Below are 23,881 nucleotides of genomic sequence, written 5' to 3'. Positions count from 1 at the left end.
CTAATCCAGAATATATGGCATGTGAATTATTTGTTGGTTTTTTTGTATCTTTTTAACAGGTTTCGGTAGGTTCAAAGCTAAATTAGGTGATATCCTAACTAAGGACAGTATTTTGCAACTTGCCACCTTCTTTGGATACCCGCCGGCCCAAATCGATTTGCTGCAAAATGAAATTAGTCGTAATCACTTCATGATTCGCTATATGGAGGAGAGAGGGCAAATAACAGAGACAGATATCTCGACTCTTTTGTATGCTTTGAAAGTGCTTAATCTTCATGGGATACAGAAAAAGGCGCACACATTGTTCGAGCTTCATACAGGGAAACGGTGTACAGGTGATGATCAGTCTATGCAGCAGCCAGAAGGTGAGTGTATGAATCTGAAGAACACTCCAGGTACAATATCAACCATATGTATATAAAACATCACCTTGAACGTTCGAAATATATACCATGTATAATTGCCCTAGTTGAAATCTAACGATACACTTGAAACATCCATAACAATGAACTAATGCAATATGAGTTAAGTAACCGATAAACCATTAAGAGTTTCAATACTTTATGCTAACAGAAACATTGACACTTTTTTATCCTTTATTTCGATCTCTTGTCAACTTTGGGATAACGTATCTCCAACAGACCTTAACTTTGGAAAACTGGACCTCGGTTTGCAGGAATCTTTTACTTCTGGTGTGAGTTAATTGAAATGTTTAGCTTGATACAAATGCTTTAACGCTTATGTAGAATATCAATATTTAAAACATTAAGCTGCCTGTGGTAGACTAAGTCCATACTTCTACATTTTTTGCAACTATTTTAAGGTTTTTTAGTCAGTACTGATGTAACGAGAAGTGTTTGTAATTGGAAATGATTTTAATAATAAAGGTCGGTAGTGATTATATACGACTCCGAGCAAGGGAATCACGGGCTTGATCCGTATATCATTTCATATCATCGAAAAAAATTCACACTCAGTAACCTTTCCATATTTTTCGTCTGCTTTAATTTCTGTTATTTGGTACATCATCAATTGGACTCGCATGGACCATCTTGTCTATCAGAAATGTAGAGGAAGATGTGCTTTGTTTTTGTCACTCTATAAATTCACAGTCACCAATATGACTGCGCACCATTGTCTAATAATTTTAAAAATGTGTTTTCCTTACATCAAGTTTACCATACTCGGACTAGCATCGTTTAGCTCGGCAGATCAACATAACATAACCCTGGAAAATGGAAAACTGGTGCCTGTATCGTCCACCTTAGAGGATCTACAGATCAAAACGAACAAAGGAAAAGAATTTAAAAAGGACCAAGTCATAGGAATATTGTTGTTTGCACAGCAATGCAAACGGCTGAAGAAATTGTCGTAAGTAATCACATATCACTTACTGTTATGTTTGTTTTAACTTTAACTTAATGAACGTTAAATTACCAACCTGCAGCAAATTATGGAACTGTGGTCTTGAGTATAACTTTAAGCTAGATGATTGATGTATACATACTGGAACGTGATAGTATTCTTGCTGTTTAGTAAAAAGGGATTGTACTTCATATGTTGTATTTTACTATTGTGTAGTGTAATCACCAGAGTGAGACATTAAAGCAAAACTGATTCGTTCTCTCTGAGAACAGACGAGTACACTCAATAAATACTTAGGCAGAGAAGCTCGGAACGCAACAATACTTAATGAGGAATGCATCATTAACTGTACACTATAGTTACTTCATAAACGGTGGATAACATTGAAATGATTCAATCATTTAACGCATTCACCACTCACAAATCACATTTTATTTTACAGATTCATTGATTGTTTGTTACCTCTGTCTCTTCTCGTCGGTTCTCTTTCTCCTATTACGAAGTTACGTAACATTCAAGGTGAGAATATAGAAACAACTCAAATTGTTACTCGTGAAAAGCAATTTGTGATCCTTTGTGGGACACTAAACGGGTTATATCATTATATTGTAAACGTCAACGAAGAATATCAATATTTGATCATACATCTACCTTGTAATTATGTATACCATTTTTTTTTAACGTGCTTGATCTATAAACAAAATCGTTATATAATTCTTCTTTCCAGTTACATGGACACCGACTGAACATGGTTTCCATTTAGATTCTTCCAGAGGTAAATGGGTGTCGAACTCCAAGGAAGCCATAACACTTGAAGTAAGTCATTTACCACTCTCTTGAGTGCAATCCTGTCCGTAGAGGACGTTTTTCATAACTTTAACGACAAATATTTAAACCTTGATAAACTGAAATAAAAAACAATAAAATGTGGAAAATTCCCAATTATGCCGAACGTTAACTGTCAGTAAACTATCTGCAACTGTTTTTGTGTAATAATGTTCATTGTATTGGTCATTTTTATTCGTGTTTATGTGATCTAAATATAGGCCAGTAAATATAAATGAATAGTCACCCTCACTAAGTAGTGACCAGTGACCAACCAGAGTTTGTTGGAATGTAGATTCAATGAATTAAAAGTAAAATTGTGTTTAGGTGTTATATTTTCAATTATTTGGATCCATTTACGAATAAGAAAACTAAATTCTTCTCTACAGGAATTCATTTCACCTTAGAAATGCGTTACATGCAAGCAGTTAGATGATACTGTTCTTAGGTGCATTTTACAGAGGTTTCTACTGTCATTCAGTTACTCGTGCTGTTTTTAGTCGTTGTGAATAAGTGTCAGATTTGAAATCGTCTTCAAATACACAAGAAAAACAGTTTCTTGAAAAGACACAGAAACATAAAATGCCGTAACTGACATATACAGTAACCACATTGAAGACGTGTACACATGCGTACGGTTTCATCAATCGCACGCTTGTCAAAATCGGAAGGTTTTTCTTTGCACTAGAACATTTAAACAATGCTAGCTGCATAATTTAAACATAACATTTTTTATGGATGATAACCAACATTTTCTACGTAATATAATCATTCGAAAAGCTCCCCTCTACTTTGGATATTTTTGTACACGCAACGGGGACGGGAAAATTATTGGTACGTTTACAAATCACAGCTTTGATACATATCATGTTTGATACCGGTCCCTGCGCCAGAGTAGAGAGGGGTCATAGGCCATTTTCTCAAATCAAGTCCTCCCTTACCTAGTCCGATGCGGTAAAGCAATACTGAGACATTCTCCGCTATATGTAGCCCCTTTCTCCTTCTGTCGGTAACGTAAGGTGAACAAAATACTGAACCGGGTAAAACTGGAATCACTCGAAATTGGAATATAACGAATGCATGTCTTTGGAAGATTTATATAGTATAACGCTGCCAACGTCCTGGTATGGAGAACTCCCTGTCCGGGAACCAACCGAAGTGGCGGGAAGGTAAGAGGAGGGGGATGGTACAAACAAGCCATTAAACCGGACAGCAGATATCGAAAGTGTAAGGTTTAATATACATGTAATTCTTCACTCAATCTTTACACTATATAATACACTGTACATATGAAACACACCACCGCGCTAGGGGCGGGCACCATTTGCGACTGTAGCAGCCCAACAATCGCGCAGCGCAAGGGTCAGGAATTGCACAGATATCGCGCTGCACAGGTGCTGGGCAACGCACAGCCGTCGGGCAATCCGCAAGTGTCGGGCAGCAAAGGCGTCTGGCAGCACAAATATCTGTACAGGGCTATGAAACAAAAAATACATCTGACTTAATCAAATTCGCTGATGCTGCTTCTATCACACACAGTGCGAGCAGGGAGTTGTTATGGGACAACTCCCTGGTGCTAATTACCATAATATTTCTCGTTACCCACCTAATCGACACAAAATGCTGGAAAACTTTTACTTCTTGGCCAATCAGCGACTACCCTCACAGTCTTACAGTTTGCCGTAACCAATGGGGTCGATCGACACACCCAGTATTTCGCCTGTCTATCCAAGCACAGGAGAATACTCAAACACAAGTAGAATGATAAGAAATATTACGTAGCCGTTGTGCGACCTGGCTCTAAAAATAGCTCGCTGCCTCTGCGGAGCTCAATCGACGTTTAAATTAAACATAGGAGAGGCAAATCGTACAACGGGGGTAACCCGTAGGTTTTCGCTACAATAGCTACACGAATACCAGGAATACATTGCAGTAAATAAATATAGGTGTAATTTCTCTCCCTGACATGTATTTGTGATCCAAACTTGAAACTTAGGCGAACAAGAACTATCTATACGTGTCTAAACTTTTGGGGGTCGTGTACTCCTAGCCAAAAACAATGCACAGTACTAATTATCAACCAAGTTTCCCCTTTTTGCTGCTCAGATAGTCTACTTAATTCGGTGTCGATTTCGATCAACATCCATGTGAAATATGGTGCAAGCACGGCCAAGGTCACATTAAAGTTTAGTCACAATTTTGAAAATATTCATAAATTAAGATTTGGTTTATGTGGCATTCTTGCATGTCTCAGTATTTGAACCGAAAACATTCGCTAAGCCCACTAATCCCTTCCAATCCCTAACATTAGCACTGTGTGATCTGCTTCCAATTAGCCCTTCCAAATATGTGACGATATGTTGATGAACATATTACCTTCATTCAGTATGATTGGAATTTAAATATTCAAATGCTATTGTCTTCTGTAATAAAAGCTGCACATCTCCACCTGCACCATAATAGATATACCTACCAACATGTACTATTATGAATTCTTAATTGTTGTTATATGTTTGATACACATACGTCTGTAGCCACTAGGAGAATCGGAACAAGTATCTCGAACGTCTCCAAAGTGTATGTAATGCCAGACGCACACGAAGTCGTATTCAAAGATGTAGTTAAAATGATAAAAATGACAGCAAATTTGTGCATCTAAGCCATCTATCCTAAAAATAATTTTCTAAATGAAAAATGAGACACCTCTCCCGTCAGACTCTCACACAAAACGAGTATTTATATAATTCATTGTCCCTTTCCCTGTCCTCTTTCCCTCTACAGCTCTAAACCTTCAATACGTTACATAGGGTATAGAGCCTATGTTATGCCAATAAGAGTCATATAAATACAATAAATAATTAAAATTAAGTTCCGTGAAAGGGGGTGGCACCATTATAAATACAATCCCACTAAACGAAAGTTTCCTCAAGGGGAGGGTATCTCTCTCTCCTTGGACTCCTACACAGAACGGACATTACATGTTCCCCCATCCTCTTGCTTAAAATCGAATTCGTAACAGAGAGCAGAGTCTATATGGTGTTATGAAAGTCAAAAGTCAAAACGTTAATTTAAGTTGATATCCCTGATTCATACAACATTTGAAGGGATGGGGGGGGGGGGGGTTATCAGTTCCCCTCACAGCTTTCATCTACCGTTAATATTATGTGAAATGGTGATACTCAAGGGAGCAATTCTAAAATATTATAACTTGAAGTTCTTTCTATGTCCATTTGAAGACGCTTCTATTTTTATTTCCAGACCAAGGGTCAAAACAGTTTACGAGTTCTGTGTTCGAGTATTGTGTATCTAAGGAGGACTGATTCTAAACCACTCCAGATGTCTACGATATTGCTCCTTGATATTGCATCAAGTCACAACGTAAGTCACTTATATTTTAACACAGCCATAGAAATATTGCTACCTCAAGTGACCATTCTTATAACGGTACATTGCAGTACCACGTGTCCATTACAAGCAACGGATATTATACTTCATCTAAGGCAACCAATCTGACCTAGATGATGAAATATTATTTATTCATCAAGTGTCAGTGTCTGAGTAAGTATTGATTAACACAATTGTAATGAAATTTCCCGTTATACGCAGCCCAGAGTATAACTGTTTTTACTAGTTAAACACCCCACGACACACAAAGAATATACACCTTGATATGACAGAGGACCATTATTTGTTTAAGAAATAATAGCATTAACCTAAGTGATGACCAGTGACGTAGGAAGGTACTTTTGAGTGGAGGGGCTGGAGACTGATGGCCGGCCTGGGGGAGGGGACTAAGGGGAGGGGGTGTCCCCCTCCCCTTTGGATTTTTTTTTTGCATTTCCAGGCGGCCTTAGATGCAATTTGGTGCTCCAAATGAGATTTTTTTCTCATTTGGAAATGAAAAAGGGGTTTTCTGACTTGCGAAGCGGGGGGTGGGGGGGGGGATGAGGCGGAATGATACTTCCGCCCCTCCATATTTTTCACGGTTCCTACGCCCTTGGTGATGACACTGTCAATAATGTATGGTAGACTATGAAACAAACACGATAGGACCGTTCATTTATCGCCAAACGTTTTAAAAGTATCATTAATTAGAAAACGAGTTGGAACCCTGCAGACTGAAAGGAAATATAAATCTAGTATCAAGGTAATCGTTCCTGTATCTCTAGTCTTGACCCAACACCCTCGTCACCTGTAACATTTGTTTAGGAAGTGCGCCCTCCATTCTGCACAACCCATCGCTATATTCCAATTTAAATATGCAATTTTTACGAAAGTATCATTTACCTTCTTTATTTATGGATGAAAAAGGACATTTATTTGGTTTCTCCAACTAATATTGGCTTATTAATAATTGAGTTTCATGTATTTTGGTACAGTAGAAGGAACGTTTGAAGAAGAATAGCAAAAGCCTAAACAATTTAAAGTATTTGGAGCTTCCTTTCACGAGTACACTCAAACAACAAAACACCTGTTCTCAAATGTAAACAAAGCCGAACAGTGAACGCTGATCATCTGCGCACGTAGACGTACGTATAGATTCCCGCATGACGGGTCACTTAAAAAGGACTTACTCTGTGTAGAGATTCAGTTCGTTACTAGTTACACGTACGTACATACGTGTTCGTCGTGGTACTGTGAAACTGATAATGGACTTAGGCCTACACCGCGTATGGTTTGCTGCTGTTATTATATTGACTTACGGTAATTATAGGCCTATTCAACAATTATAGGCCTAGGCATTCTTGAGAGATTTTGTCTTTTCGGTAACATTTGTCGTTGCATGAATTTCAAAGGTATTACTTCTTTATGTAACCTTACCTGTCTGAAATGACTATTTTAGACTACTATTATTTCTTAGGTTACGTTTGTTCTTCTTGAAATTGGAGCCTTAAGAAGTAAAACAATATAGAAACGTCAGCAGAGTAGAAATTACATGAAACAGTTAGATGACAAACCAGAAATTAGATCCCCAAAAATAAGCTTGTTGAACGCACAAAAGAATAAGTAGGCCTAGGGCCTATATTCAAACATATAGACATCCGGTCATATGTTGCCCGTAAACTTCCTTTTAATGTGTTAAACTTAGACAACGTCTAGCCGAACAAAATAATAGCATGTAGGCCTATCAAGCTTATCAAATTAATGTATCTTTTTTTTTTTTTTTTCTGTTATATTTGAGACCTCTACATATGTAGGCCTATTAGTGGCCAGTATAAATTTCTACTCGTTTGTACCGACAGCGTTAATCGGTATTGGCGTTATACTTAGGCCTATTGGTTGACGTGGTAGCCCAACGTTAGTTGTAAAAAAAAATGTAGGTATAACAAATAACGTTAGCTTTTTAAAGAAAATAAAAAGAAGCAACAAGGTTTGTGATCTAATACATTTCACACGCGTAGGCCTAGGCTACGTCTTAATCACGTCACCGGGCAGTGTCCGCGTTACATTCACGGTGTCAAGTGTTTCATTATCAACTTGTTAGCCTTCGTAATGTAACGTTAGACTTTAACCGTTAGCTACGGCTAGTGTAAGATTCTCTTTCCGGGAAAAGTAAGAGCTTAGAATATAGCTTTATAAATGTATATCCTCCGCCAGCCTTTTTAAATTTGGATTTAATTATTGTCTCAGTCATAAGAGTAGGTTCCAACTTTTATCCTAAATAAATTATATACTGTGGAGTGTGGGCCTAAATAGACAAATGAGGTAAAGTTGGTAGCAGTAAGGGATGGATGTTTCCAACCGGAGGAACTAGGCTAGTATAGACTTAGGCATACAGTAGGTCAAAAGTGAGAGATTAAAAGATTATAGGTAAACTGTATCAAAATTGGGGAAAATTGAATGGGAAAGTTAAACTCAAATTAGTCTATAAAAGTACATTATACTTATAGTTAAATATGACGGTGACTTCGTTCATACTTTGTAGGATTAAGCTAGGTTATTTTAAACCTGGCCGGCTATCTGGCTTCGCTACTGGTTTGTCAGTCTGCTGGCGAATGGAATGTCTAACATATGCACAACACGAAATTAATATAGCCCTATGTAATATTTGTGTAATTCTAATGATTGGAAATGATTTTATTTTATTATTACGAATTGATTGCAAGTAGTATATAGGCCTATACGATAAACACACGTATCGAGATGCGCTGTATATCCCCGGAAGGAAACTCATTTGTAATGGGTCACTCACGGCAGGAACGTTATCGAGACTCCGCTAGTGTTGCTGTAGGAATGTTTTAATGCACTGACTTACAGGGATGAAGCAATAACATAGATTATGAAAACTACAGAAATAGTTAATGTATGTGCTAAATATAATATCACAGACCAAATATGAATATTTATGATATTGCTTTGTACTTTTTTTTTAAATTCGTCAGCTTAACGAATTTTACTTTTTATAACATCATCATTATGTCAGGTTTTTGTTTAATTGGTACGTTTGGCAAGCAAGTTTGAACAAGTCAACACTCTTCTTTTTTTTTTCTTTTTTTTTAATAATTTCAATGAATTAAAGTTTCTAATATTATGAAAAACGAAAAATAAGAAATCACAGACAAATCTGTGTTAAAATTAATGATTAATTTTATAGCTTGTTTTATGCATTGCTGTGTTCTATTACACATACGTTTCATCATCGTCCTGTGTATTTATCCATCACGGATGAACTATAAGATAAGTTAACTGTGATATTTATTTCCTATTTTTCAGATACCAATATCTAAGCTAAGCCTACAATGGTCCTTCAGTGGATTTGACGGTAAAGATATCAGACTTGAGTCCGGTCTTAGTTTATCGAGCCTATCATCAGTAGAGAAGATATCCATCAATGCAAAAGGAAAGGGAAACACACTTAGCAAGGAAGAAGTGATCGGATTAATAAACTATGGAATCCAGTCACCAAGATTCAAGCAACTATGGTAAGGGAACAACATCCTGACAGGCTTTGGCTGATAATATGTGGTTATGACGGGAGGAGGAGGGGTAGTCAGAAGGTGTGCGTATGCTGTATATAGGAGGGGATAAGGTAATGGTATTGTGTAGTGTACAGCACATCTTCAGGCTTTTCCACACATTAGGATGTCACTAGGTGAGTTGGTGGGGGGGGGGTGCTATTTCAGTATAATAGGAACAGCAAATAACCTTAGAACTTATGAACGAAATAAAACTACAAGAAACAATTAAAAAGATACAATGTTACTTAGAAACTGAAACGTAAGATGGGAAGAATTTCACGTATATGGAACAAAAACTTATATTGTTTATTTTCAAATACTTTTATTTGTTATAAAATGAAGAATATTTGAAGGAGTTATGCACATTTTATTAAGAAATAGAAATAATTTAAAAATATGATATAACCAAATTTGTATAGAAGGGCGTAAGGAAGGGTGGTGGAAGGGTTGTTTGGCCTTCATAACTAGTGGCTGCTACTTATAGCTTGTCAACATCTCTTTTACCAAAATAAAGGAAAGGCTAATTCGTTGACCTCCATGTTATTTTATTACAAAGATGACATCCGATATTCATTTAATTTATAAATATTAAATATGTACTTTCCCTGCTTTCTTTACCTTTGAAGGCTTCTTAACTGTAAACTGCCGTCATCGATCAAGCCAGACATCATACCAGAAGAATCAAGATCAAGGAATATTAAAGGTACGATTCGTACATAAGAATTATTGATCAAGTAGATTGCTTTTATTGCAACGTTTTACATATTTCTGACATGAGAGGGAAGTGTTGATGAGGATGGTGTGTGTGTGTGTGGGGGGGGGGGGGGGTGGTGGTTGTATCATGAGATATTTGTTGGCAATATTGAACCTAGAATGGTGATCTAGAGGTAGTGCTTGCATATAACAAACAAACTAGTGCTGTATGGGGATATGATTTCAGGGGGGGGGGAGACTTCTTAAAAATGTGTGTTCCCTTAGAATTCCTTGAGCTGACTCAAGCCAGTTCAGGTCCCCATATATATATTCTAATGAAATCTAAATGATTTTAGTGTTTTGAATTCATAGTTATTTAATATATTATTGTTACTCTATAAAATAATGACCGTGAAGTAAGCCAGAAGTATAAGATAACAAAGAAAGTACAATTATTGGTTGGATTACTAGTGACTGTTCATTTCTAGTACTTTATTACTAATTAATTAATAGAGAGATCATTCCAATGGTTCAGTTTACTGATATTCGACCCCTCTAGTGCATGTGCATTACATCTGACTGTTAACATTATAAGTATGTGAAACAAATTAATATTGAACTTATGTATTGTATAAAATATGTCATTTATTACTAAGATAATTTATTGATAATATTATATTATATTTACAATCATATCATCAAATGAATCCAGATATCTGGATTTACAATCGGGTCAATGGAGGAAGGTTTGTAATATTTGGTACTTTTAAGTACATTATAATCATTAATAATGTTGTTTGCTTTCACATTTACCGGTGATACTGTTATTATTAGTAACATGCATAACAGTGAAGGGTTAGAGGTGTCGATCAATGTTCAAAACATAATCATAAAAAGCCAGCATCCTTGAGAGTTATTAACATGTATTGTCTCCCGGTATGGAATATTCCGGTGACAGACGATATGAGTCTTACAGGAAAAGAAAACAATATTCCACATTCCTAGTCCTTAATATCTTGCTCTTACCTATAGATACATTTATTTGGATCTGATGAAATTCATTATTCCACCTCGATCGAAGTCATGTGAAGTCATCATGCCGGCTGTTTTTTAAATCCTTGTTTTGCTGTATTTTTTCGTTTAATCTGATTTAATTAGAATAATCACTCGCCTGTTATTGTACTTGGAACTAAAGAGATTCTTCAAAATGCATTTATTAGTAAATTTATTATTTTCATCAGTGGGAAATGTTTGTACGTTCCTTTTTTTTCCAACATAATTTAAGATTATGAGGTCACATAATCTTACCTTTCTAGATGCATTCATTAATTTTAACACATATTTAAACAAATATTCTTCATACCCATTAAACCTAGTTTGAGAGCTTCACTGTGAAGGGAGGCAAACATACATATTCAAACAGTAAACATTAACTAATTTTAAACTGTATTTCAAATATCTGCTGATTTAATCATTTTATTAATCTACGCTATTAACACCAAATTTCATTGTCTCCTTAACGCCTCAATTTTACATTAATATTATTCTATTTAATAATTACTATGTATTTATTTCAATAGCCTGATGACATCCAGACTATTACAGAGATGTGTTCAGGTAGCTTAATCATCGATAGAGACACCAGTGAGTCTGTACAGAGGTCAGTCATAGAGCTCCTGGTGGAAGCATCCAATCATGACGTAAGTAAACATCTAGGGATATATTGAATAAATACATCAATCAATACAAGTTAAAATAAGATAAAATCGTTTAATGTCTTAATGAGGGATTAAATCGCTTTAGTTTTTAAATATTAAACTGTTTAATTACGAATAATGAAATACAACTTAAAATTATTTACAACCGTTGAATGTCTTAATAAGAGATAATATCGCTTTGGTTATTAAATATTAAATTGTTTAAGTTATAACAAGGAAGTACAGGTTTAAATTGATATATATTTGTAAGCTCAAGATAAGACAGAATCGTAAACACAAACAATTAATATAAATAAAATAATAAACTACTGGGTAGAGTGTGTAGTTAACAAACAAATAAATAATATTTATAAAATTCTGTTTCCAAGTTTCTATTCAGCAATAGTTACTGTTCATCTTAGCTTAACTAATTTCATCTTTTAAAATATTCCCAGAAACTGAAGTATAAAATAATAATTTAAGACATAAAGAGTCAATGCATTGTTTCCTGTTTTACGGACTTGGCCGAATATTTTGATTTTGTTTCAAGTTTACATTTGAATTAAAACAGAAATAGATGAAGTGATTGATAAGCATACTTTAGTAGTAGAATACCTCAATAACAAATTGATACCTAAATATGAAATGTATAATAATTAACAGTTCACTGAAAAACCTACCCCACCTAAACCAGATCTTCAAGATATATATAATATAATTTATTTTGAACATATCAGTTCCGGCTCATACAACCCCCCCCCCAACCCCATCCCTCTATCAAACATAAATTACATAAAATATGTTTATGCCGTTTGCACGCTCCCCCACCATAAGACACCCCTCCTTACACCTACCACACCCATCCCTACCCACCCAGACACTCATCAGTCCATTTATCACTCACCCCTTGCACACGCTTTGACAATAACAACATAACATTCACGAGGGTAAACCGTATCCACGCCCCTCTCCCGCACTAAGACAGCCTCCTAATACCCGGACCAAATATCACTTAACCTTAACACACCCTTCCTTACCATACCACACCCTTCCCTACACCCCTGACATCCCTTGTACCGTCCATCCCTCACCCCTCTTACACACCTTTAATTCATTCTACAGAAATAACAATGACTGCCGCTGTAATAAACCTAACCCTAATGTTTACCCTTTAACATCTTGCAAAAAAAAAAATAAAGATAAAGCGAAGATAACAAAAAATCAAATATAATGATCTATTTGTTATTAAATCATCAACAAAACAATAACAAAATATTATTAAAATAAAAAAAATATTATTTGATTAATATGAAATGAAAACAACAATAAATTTTAATCTTCCTAAAATAATTATAATGTTATTATTTTTGAAGTATTAATCCTGTAAACAAACATGATGATATTAATTCTACTTATTATTTTCCTTTCTTTAGATTCCCATATTCAGTGTGACTCTAGGCTGGTCCTTTAGCAAGATTGATGAAGATGGGAACATTATCCTCTCCTCTGGTCTCTCTCTACCAATCATAACATCAATAGAGATTATGCACATACAGACAGAGAAAGGGAGAGAAATGAATAAACATGAAGTTAATGGAATATTAAACTATGTACAACACTCACAAAGATTCAAGCAACTGATGTAAGTACAATTAATACATATGTTAATAATATTAGTAATTAATAACATAACTAATTGAAGTTATTAAGTGTTAACAAGAAAGGAATTATTAATATAGTTATATTTGATAATTACTGAAGGGTTTAATTGATAAGTAAAACAAAACAACTGAAGACGAAATTTAATAATAAAATAAACTAACAGTTAAAGAACAGTCATCAGGTAAGGATATATGATTAATGGGGGAGTAAAATAGAGACAGAAATACATAAACTTTAACAATAAATTCTTCAACAAAATGATATGTATTGAAATAAGGAGATAGGAGTCGCTAGCTTAAATGTAAACAAATAATATATCTCATTGAAACAATATCAAAACAGTACGATATAATTAGACCAAGATATGAGGGATAAATCATTTCAGTTATCATAATCTTAGAGTAAGAAAAATAAAACGTTTCGCCAAAATCTACCTAAAATAAATAAACACAAACTTTGATGAATTATATTAACATATTTTGTTTTAAGGAAAGAGGCTAGAGAATGCTGAAAAAAATCAACTTTGTTATACTAAAGCTCAGTATTTTCCTCTTTATCAGGAGGAAATGTTCTTTAATTAGTTAATCAATTAAATGATAATTATTGCACATTTATTTTAAACTAAACAAAAGACAGTGGTATAAATTAAACATATCGTAATTGGCCCATCTATTAATACGGCACCTCTTTCAACTAAACTACCCTAAGCTTTCCCTCATCCACCCTACCCCCTCCCCATAAACCAAACTATGCTAGACTACTTACCCCATTTCTTAATCTGTTTATAACACTTGGAAGCTTTTCTTGTTAACAATCAAAACCCCTTGCCCCCCCCCCCGCACACACTACCCCCCACACACACGCACTAACACCCCCCTCCCACACACACATATACTCAGCAAGGTCTCCTGTCATACTATTATTGTCAGTCTCTTCTGATCAACCTGTCGTCACCTCCTCCACTCCAACCCTTGCCCCCCCCCCTCCCAGCTCCCGCCGCCAAGCGACAAACAACTCTAGATATATGCATTTTATTAACCCATATAACATTACAGTCAATCCCCACACAGTAGAGACCAATAAAACAGTCTCAAAATCTCGTATATATTTTATTCTCTTGTGTTCTCGTTGTGTGCAGAATATACCAATAGAAACAAAGACAGTACTTCTGTTTAAAGAATAATCTCTAATGTAGATCATTACTAACATCGCATTTTCCTGTCCCTTGCCAAACAACCCCCTCCCAACCCCCCCCCCCCTCCTCCCTTCCCCAACCCACGCCCCCTCCCCAACATACCACCCTCCCTCCCAAACCTACAAGGCCAATAACCCTTATCTTATCTCTATATACTCTTCAGTGTGTTGTCACTATATTCCCATTTGCAAAATCTAACCTGTCATATATACCCAATACTCTACACATTTATATCATACATCTGTACGTTAAAAAAATTTCCACTCTATTCTACTCAGAACACATTATGTTTTATCGCTAAAGTCTATTGAACTTATTTCATTATTTTGTTTTCTGTCGCTAAAGATGTACACTGACTGTACTGACACTTTCAATAGTTTAACATTTTCTTTTGTTCAACACCTGTCAATCAAATACTTGAACAATACAATGAAAATAAGTTGTATTCAATGGAATACACGCGCGCGCCTTCCAATGAAAAGAAGTTGTATTCAGTAAAATTGGCGCGCGCGTCCTTTATAAAAAAACACCTGGAATTTACTGACAAACAAGTACCTGGATATTGCAATAGATACGTCATGTCTAGACACTGTCTGGTTTCAAATCGTTCGAAAGCCTTCTTGATATTGGCTCTAAAACTGTGAAGGAAATTTCTTCTTTTTTTTTTTTGAAGTAGAATTTGTTTATTGTTATTTTTCTTCCTTTTGTGAAAATAATAATTGTAGAAGAAAGGAAAAAGAGAAAGGATAAGGTTATGCATGAAGTTAATATGAAAGGAAACCAAAGGGAAACAAGTGTATACGGGAAAATGGAAACAAAATATAGAGCAAATCGTGATCAATCTGTTAAATATTTGACAGTTATTATACATACTTATTTATTAATTTGTTTTCCTATGCACTGAATCTTAGTAAATGTTTAATTTTTATACTAGTTAAGAACTAGGAAAATTCCCAAAACAAACACACCAGTCTCAGGAGTTATTTACACTGTGATAAAACTGTTCACTTCAAGTACTGTTACTGGAATTATCACAAACAAACATCACATGGTGAATAAAGATGTGGGCTGTCATGGGTAACACGGGGGGGGGGGTAGATGGGGTAGTATCAACATATGTATCATAAATTATTGACAATCCACCTTCACTACCGTTGTTAACCAAAGTACTTCAAAAGTTGTTTGATAAAAGTCTAGATAGCTTTCCTGTCAAGCACCATGTCCTTTCTGAGAGTCCGTAAGATTTCCAGCATGGATAATCTACATCTATGGCATTATTAGAATTACTGGAAAACATCATTATGCCACTAGATCATATAAAATCAATTACTGATGGTTCATTGATCTGAAAAAGCTTTTGATACAAATATATATTGTTTATTACTTTACAAACTTAAACATTATGGAATTCAGGAATTCTTCATGACTGGCTAACTAGTTATCTGTCCAACAGAAAGCAATGTGTCCAAATCGGTGATTTTAAGCCAGGGTATTATAATATAGTATGCGGTGTGCATCAGGCGTGTATACTTGAGCTCAGAAAGTCTTAAGAAAAATAAGTTAACTTCCTTATTGGCTTTAGATTGGACAATAAATTATTGATTTAAGACGGAAATATATATTTTCATAGTAACTAGCATATTCCCTCCAACACAAGTTATAACAACGGACCCGAGCAACGTTAATAAAACATGTACACATCTACCGCACTTAATCCGGTTCCCTCCACCACGTAACTACTCCCTCACTAGACCCTGATATATATTACTTCCTTTACCCCCTTCTTTCCTTTGCAATTATAAGTGTTTTCTACAGCCCCCTCCCTACCTTACATTACTCTAACCCTACCATGTTTCCAATTGTAGTTGAATTCCCCCCCCCCCCCTCCTCCCGCTGGTATCTGAACATTTCTACAACGTCATTTCTTTATATCATCTCATTTCGTTACTTATGTATCGGATCTTCGTTACCAAAAGGAAGTATATTTCAGTATTGCGATTGTCCCTTATAGTTCGTACCTTTATTTGTATTCATCTTTTTCAGTACCACCTACCCCCCCCCCCGCCCTACCCGCCGTGTGTCTATAGTTAGAAAAGCAAAACAAAGTGTAAACAACCAAGTCTTTTAGCTGTGACCTACAGTATTCTAGGCCTTTCTCTAATACACGCTTAATCACACAAATTAATCCATCCAGATATGACTGCCTCACCATACTCTGAATATTTTTATCCATTTTTAAGGAGTCAATATGCTACTATTATATTACCGTACAGTGATCACGCTGTTTCTACACTGTGTACATATAACATATGACATCTGTGTACAGACCTACTAGTGAATTTTAACTTCCCTTTCATTATAATCTCTATTAATATAATGATGTACACTGCATATCAAGCTCATTGTATTATTTATACATGACCTGTCAATCGCGCGATAATACGTCACGTGACTAAACGACTGCAGCTTCGGTATCTGAATACGTCAATGATCTGTTGTTCTGAAGGTCATTTTGACAAGTACTAAATCTGTCTCTATTTTATTATGATGCCACATTATTATATTAGCCACACGATGTTTGGAAGAAAATGATACTAACTACTAACATCTCTTACGATTTCATTAGGCCTATTATTATTGCAAAAACGATCTTAATCAATTGGGGGATTATGGCTCAGTCGGCGGATATTTGCATTCTGCCAGGGAAGAATAGGACCACTACTACTGATGCCCCCCCCCCCCCCACACTCTTTATTTCTTAAACGTCACACAGCGTATTTATTATAGCAAAACTTTGTGTATGGGACCACACTCTATCTATCGTCTAACATTCTTATTTCCGGGTAGGAACCCCGATGCCCTACATTGGCTTGAATGACCCCAGGGCAACATACCCTCCATTATAAAATACTACTCTGGCCCTCCTATGAAGGTCCATGCCCCTACTTTCATCAGTCAGAGAAATTTAGAACTTTTCAAATATTATTAACTAGCACAACATTCTTTTAGAGCAATTTTTATATACACATAAATTATTGTGATCGAAAGATACCTGTACAATTTGGCTTCTATACCTCACCGTGCTATTGCAGTTCTAAAAAAAAAAAAAAAATAACCACGCCCATGTATAATCAAACAATTTTCAACTCTACTAGGCGGGAGAAAATGTTAAACAGTACATGATGCAAAGATTTGCTCTGATGTGTTGATGTCTGTTTACCAGTTACTCAAAGTTCCGGCTTATTTTCAACAATTTCATTAAATAAAAACAGGACCGAACCCAGACCCCCCCCCACCCTCCCTCCCGCTGAAAATTTCCACTTCCAAAATGAAAGTAGACCTTTGATAATGTGGAAGTCTGTACGTGTGATATGGCTATTTCAGTTAGATTTTAGCGAAATGTTTATATAATTTCTTGTGATGTCATTAGCAATGTTAAACCTTGAAATTCTAGGCACGTATAGGAATGGCGATAAAAAAGGGACGGCTCATTTTAACCTCTCATCACGTATATATGCACGATCGCGGATGCGATGACCGTGTGTTAGTTTTAGTTTCCACAAGTTTAAATATAATAACAACAAACGTAGAGAGCTCCTAACATCTTAATCGTGTGAACAGTGTAGTAGTCTAATGTGAAACTACGGTTATAAATATATTTAGTCTAACCCTAACCCTATTGAGGCACTGTGAACATATGTATATACAGAGCTTTATTCCAAAGACGAACGGGGGGGGGGGGTGAATCTACCGTCCGCTATACGGTCCACCCACTCAGCTCATATGACCTCTCGGTCTCTTTTTGACATGTTAAAATGTAATAATAATAATAATAATAATAATAATAAAAACCTAACAATTAATTTACATCTAAACTTCCCATATGGCTTCCCTTCAACATATGTACACTACAGCTACCATCATAATGCCGTAACGTGCTTCTATATCTTCAATTACCTGTGTAAAACAATGAATAAAGAAGAGCCTATAAAGCAGGGTTGTCCAACCTTTTGATGAGGAGGGCCACCTCGAATGATTATGATAAAGGAGGGGCCGCATGAGCCTACAAGCTCCGGTGGCATACTTAGGGTTTCGTGCCAGAGCGGCAAATTTCAGTGGCCTCGCTAGGGGTCTGTTAGGGGGTATGGGAAATGAAGTTACTTTACAATCGGAGCGCCACCGTAGGTTGGCGCGTGGCGTGCAAGAAAAAAAATCGCCCAAAAGATCCCCAGATTGCAGGAAATGACACTTCACAAGCCTTCTGATCTGTATCAAAACAATCTTCATATTGAGATATAATGATCTCTGAAATTTATCAAGAAAGAACTCCTGGGTAAAAGCACATTTGTAAATTATGAGGTTGGCGGGCCGGACGGGACCTTGCGGCGGGCCGCACTGTGGCCCGCGGGCCCAAGGCTGGACAACCCTGTTATAAAGTAACGTGAAATCCTTTTTTGCCCTACAAAGTCATTTTTCAGAATCATTTTATTTTGTGTGGCGTTCTTAATAGGCCTATCGTAATTTGTTGTTAAACACGTATGTCTCTGCTATTTGGATTTCTCATTTACACACAATGTTCATATGTTAACTTTCTTCACTATAAATTCTGACACAACATATTAATAAGCTCAGACCACAATAATTAAACATTATGGAAAATAAACATCAACTGAAGCAGAAATTAATGTTGATTGTTAAAGTTTACGTAATGATACAAGGTTAGTTCTTTCTTTTTGTAAACATTATATAAACTAATTACAACATGTCATCATTTAATCGCGAAACCCAGTGTCGTGCGAATTAATTTATAAGGTGGGTGTCGGGGTACGGTGTAACATTTGAATATTCTTCCGACTGATTTAGGTAGTGACTGAAATGTTTATGGCAGGTCCAGGAGCGAATGAAATATTTGTATAAACGAGTGGGTGCTGCCGTAGGATTACTGAAGCTATAATCCCATATAAGGTGTTCTAGGGTGCCCCCACCTTGCCCCCAGAATAATAGCCAAATAAGTAAGAACAACGGAAAACAGGAAAAGAGTGGTAGTTAAGGGGGGGGGGGGGAGTAGAGACGATGTGAACAGAGTGAAGCAGAGCGTATACTATGTAATTAAGTATATTAATTGCTGGAATACTTTCGCTGTTGCCCAACTCCTAATGTATCATAAGTTTCCGATCGATGTATTGCGTTCAATGGGTTTATCTTTATACTGCATTATCCAAAAGGGTAACAATTAAAGAAGGATATAATGAAAAATGACTCATTATATTTCCTTCTCTAATTATAGCCTATCTGACTGTCTGCTGCCCTCATCAATACCCGTCGGACCATCTCTATCCACATTGAAATCTCGGGGAGTGGAAGGTACAGTACTCACTTTATTAATCAATTAGTGTCTTTTCATGTATATCATGTTGTTTACAGTCCAAACCATTCCCGTAGTCGTGTATTGATTGGGTTTTAGGTTCAGTCAAAGTGAGGGCGCTATATCACCGGGCGTCATTGCCTGTTGAATTAGACATGGACAGATATTCATAAGTCAGAACATTTGTGAGATATCATTTATTTGTTGTGTCGTACAGTACAGGGTAGATTCTACTTTGCAACAAGTTCAGTAAATTATCTTTCTTGATTAAAGTCAATCTGCTGCATTAAAGACTGCCATAAGCCAACATTCTCCTACATTATTTAAGCAAGTACATATAACTGTGTATCAAGCCCATCATACAAATAACAATACTAGAATATATTTAAAAAAGGCTTTCTGATTACGTATGTCATTAGAAAAAAAAGTAATGAAAACAGTATCGTAGGAAGCGATTTAAACATGAGAAAACAGAGCGCGATTGGTTTTACAGGTCTGAGTTTTTTTTTCGGTACTACGGTGGCTCAAGTAGGACACTGGAAATGTTGCTATTTTATACCGAAAATTCAGAATTTAAATCTCAAATCTTTGGCTAAATTTCTCGAATTTCCCACTGTTTAATCATAAAGTAGCAACTTTGAAATTTCTACTTCTTTCACAACAAGTCAACTAATACATTGAAATGTTAATAGTGCTTTTTTGGTGTTTATTACGACCGTAAATACGTTTTTTTTTTTTTTATTGATGTTCACTATTGAAATTGTTAAATTGATCACAAACTGTATAGACCCATCTATTTGACCTCTATGTCAGACTGCTACATTCTGTCAAAATTGTGAAAAGACGGAATGGTAATCACTCGCACTTCTAAACAACTATTTAATATAGGTCAAATATTGCAGAAAAAAACAACAAATAAAATTTGTTTAAATGTGTGATGAACTTATCGTGTAACGTCGAACAGATTTATAGTTTATTTAATACTTCATGGTAGCTGTGTGCTAACTAAGGACAGGAACGGAGAGGGGGATTAATTGGGATTATCTACAGTTTTAGTTTTTTTGTTTATAAATGCATTCTCAGTATGTTTGTTTTCACCATGCTCCCCAAAATTACTTTTCTAAAGAACATGTGACACCATGACAACCGAAACTATTTTTAGCGAAAATAAATAATATGCATCCCTAGCGTCAACAAAGATCTTAGTAAAACGTAATATGGTTGTTTCTATTGTGTATTGTTCAAAATGTTTCATTCACTAATACATCATTGATAATTTTTTATTCGTTAAACCCTTTATATTGTTTATTAATCTTACAGTTTTATGGATTCCTGTTTATGCTAAGTTTGATGAACGCTATAAGCTTGATCTCGACTCTGGCCGTTGGGAAGTAAGTGATCATTACATCTCATGTAAATAATGATAATGTTTTAATATTTGTTTTATTAACATATCGATAATGTTATTACTAGCAAGATGATCATACCACTGAGTATCCCCAGGCGTTTGTAATTCAGCGCACGTCACTGTAATGACCACACCATGGCTTAGTCAAAGTAATACAGAGAAAGTGAACTAACTACAACTGTGATATCAATTACTGTTTAATTGAGTCATATATCGGTTATCAGCTGATGGTTTCTGAATGAGAAGTAGTATAAAGAAAGTAATGACATATCGGGTGATTAGAGACAAGTGAGCAAAACACGATGAGTGATTGGATGAAAGTTAATAGTAACAAATGTTTCTAATTATGCAATGGGTTGATTAAAATAAAATTTACAAATAATAATTTACAAATATTACTGAACACACACTGAGGGGATTAAAGTGATGTAGTCAAATATTACTAAACAAGCAACGGGTGGATTAAAGGGATGTGGTCAACAAATATTAGTAACATACACTGAGTGGATTAAGGGATGTAGTCAACAAATATTTTAACATTTGCATTGAATTGATAAAATTGATGTTGTAATTACTAACATACACAGAGTAGATTAGAGTGATGTAGTCACAAATATTGCTAATATACACTGAGTGGATTAAAGGGATGTAGTCAACAAATATTACAAAACATACTCTCAGTGGATAAAAGGGATGTAGTCAACAAATATCACTAAACATACACTGAGTGGCTTAAAGGGATGTAGTCAACAAATATAACGAAATATACACTGAGTGGGTTAAAAATATGTAGAGCAGTTCCGTAAACTAGTAAACCTTTTCACCAAAACTTAAAAACGTTGAATCATTACATATAGGGTATCAGATGAAAGCTAAAACTCTGAAGTTTCATAATATTTAGCTAATTTTCATAGAACACATTGTTTTCAGGCAGATTAAGGTGTGTATTAGTCAACCGAAAAAATCTCAAATTTGCTTCACAAAAATTACCCAAAAACAAAATGCCTATTTTTGCCTGTGTATCTTCAGAGGAATAAATATTCTTGGATTTGCTGAAGTGATATAATATATAGATTCAGTTGACAAACAGATAAAGTTGCAGGGATTTTCAGTTTTCTGAGAATAACTTTTTGTACAAATGTAAATTGTCATGTGTACGTCCGTCACAGAAAAATCACATTTTTTAAAATTTCATACAGAAGGAGGTACCCAGATTTCAAGACATCTACAATTCAATGCACATTTTGAACACTCAATAACTACATAATGTGCCTTTAATCCCTAGGATTTTATTTTTTCAGAAAATGCTGTGACAGACGTACGTATTTTCGTACGTCCGTCACGTACGTCCGTCACGCGTACGTCCGTCACATTATTTTTGTTTAGATAAACAATGTATTTTAACATGTTTATCACTACAGTACCTCTGAATTCAATAATCAAACCCATTTAGTCATTAACACAGATATTAGGTAGTTTTGTGATTGCTTCATTAGCATAAATGTAGTGGTATGCAAACATTGCATATATACTTCAGTGTCAACTAGCATATATATTTGTGTTATTGGAATTAGCACTTTGCAAGATATCAAAGAAATAGCATGGTATTGAACCACATGTTCAGTATGCTATTGTCTACATTGATATAACACTTTCATCTGAAAGCCTTGTTCACATTAGAAAACACACAGAGGGGATCCGACCGAATCATATCCCCTGCTCGATATCAACATCCTAATGTAAATACTATCCTTCTCAGGGTCAGACCGCGACATGTTGGTCCCCTGTTCTGGGGGATATCAGTTCCAGAGTGTGAACACTCGGGGACCAAGGTGACCGAAGATCAAGGCAAACAAACTACATAACACCATGTCTGTTCAACTCACTATTAGGCAAACTAACCATGGACATATATGGAACTATTAGCTACAAACTATCTGTTTGTGTACAACATTGTTTCTTGTAGTTCTGCCATTTATTCTTCCCTCTGACCATAAGGTTTCCTTTCAATATCCAACACACTGTATATTTTACACTGTGTTCAACTAGTTTTTAGTAAATAATAAATCAGTTTTAGAAGGAAGATTGTCTGAGAGTCATCAAGAACTGTTATTGCAATTGTTAGTATTTTGTTACCGCTGTAGTATGCATGTTATTGTTTTGATGTAATTTGTTCTACATTTGCTTTAGGTTCATTACCTTTTGTGTTGGGTTTCAGGTATCATTAATGTGGAAGAAAAGTTAATTTGAACCACATTTGCTCATAGTGTTATGTTGGTGGACAGAGTTACCAGATGGTTCTTCCTTAACTTCACAGTGTTTGTGTGTATTACCTTTATACATGTTTCATAGTTGCTATACTAACCATGGGTGTGCCGCTGTATCTCTGTATCTTGACATGAGATATTTAAGAACTATTGCCAGTTAATGCTCTCATAGCTATTCAGCAGTACTGCTGAATATCTATTTGTAGTATGCACACCCTGGTTATAACACTGACTTTACTTGTTATAACAGTGTTATAACACTGACTTCTTTCTCCCACTTTCACCTCAATATTGAATCAATATACACTGCATGCAGAAGTTAGTGACACTCATCTTTATTAGAAATTTGCCATACACTTTGTGCATTTTGCACTTTTGTGAGAGTCACCATACAAATATTGTAACTTCCTCTTCATTGACTCAGAGTGGGAAATCAGAGCTGGAG

At 35.6% G+C, this 23,881-nt stretch overlaps 1 protein-coding gene across 20 annotated transcripts in view; it reads left to right on the top strand.

Annotated features, from left to right (window-relative positions):
- LOC139982656 (uncharacterized) overlaps nt 1-23,881 on the top strand; it is a 333,630-nt gene that overhangs the window by 97,505 nt on the left and 212,244 nt on the right. For 8 of the 20 annotated variants that reach the window (XM_071995675.1, XM_071995671.1, XM_071995677.1 and 5 more), the window contains exons 11-15: nt 1,808-1,884; nt 2,093-2,181; nt 5,449-5,568; nt 8,905-9,113; nt 9,776-9,852. In XM_071995675.1, the coding sequence (XP_071851776.1) occupies nt 1,808-1,884; nt 2,093-2,181; nt 5,449-5,568; nt 8,905-9,113; nt 9,776-9,852 (572 nt within the window). Of the gene's footprint in view, nt 1-1,174; nt 1,372-1,807; nt 1,885-2,092; nt 2,182-5,448; nt 5,569-8,904; nt 9,114-9,775; nt 9,853-10,532; nt 10,589-11,422; nt 11,543-12,972; nt 13,182-19,683; nt 19,761-21,081; nt 21,153-23,881 lie in introns of those variants that run through there. The other 12 variants (XM_071995676.1, XM_071995668.1, XM_071995684.1 and 9 more) reach the window with 10 other exon arrangements.

This window comes from Apostichopus japonicus, chromosome 16, assembly GCF_037975245.1.
Source record: "Apostichopus japonicus isolate 1M-3 chromosome 16, ASM3797524v1, whole genome shotgun sequence".
Classification (NCBI taxonomy): domain Eukaryota; kingdom Metazoa; phylum Echinodermata; class Holothuroidea; order Aspidochirotida; family Stichopodidae; genus Apostichopus; species Apostichopus japonicus.
This window is presented reverse-complemented; position numbering and strand designations above follow the sequence as displayed.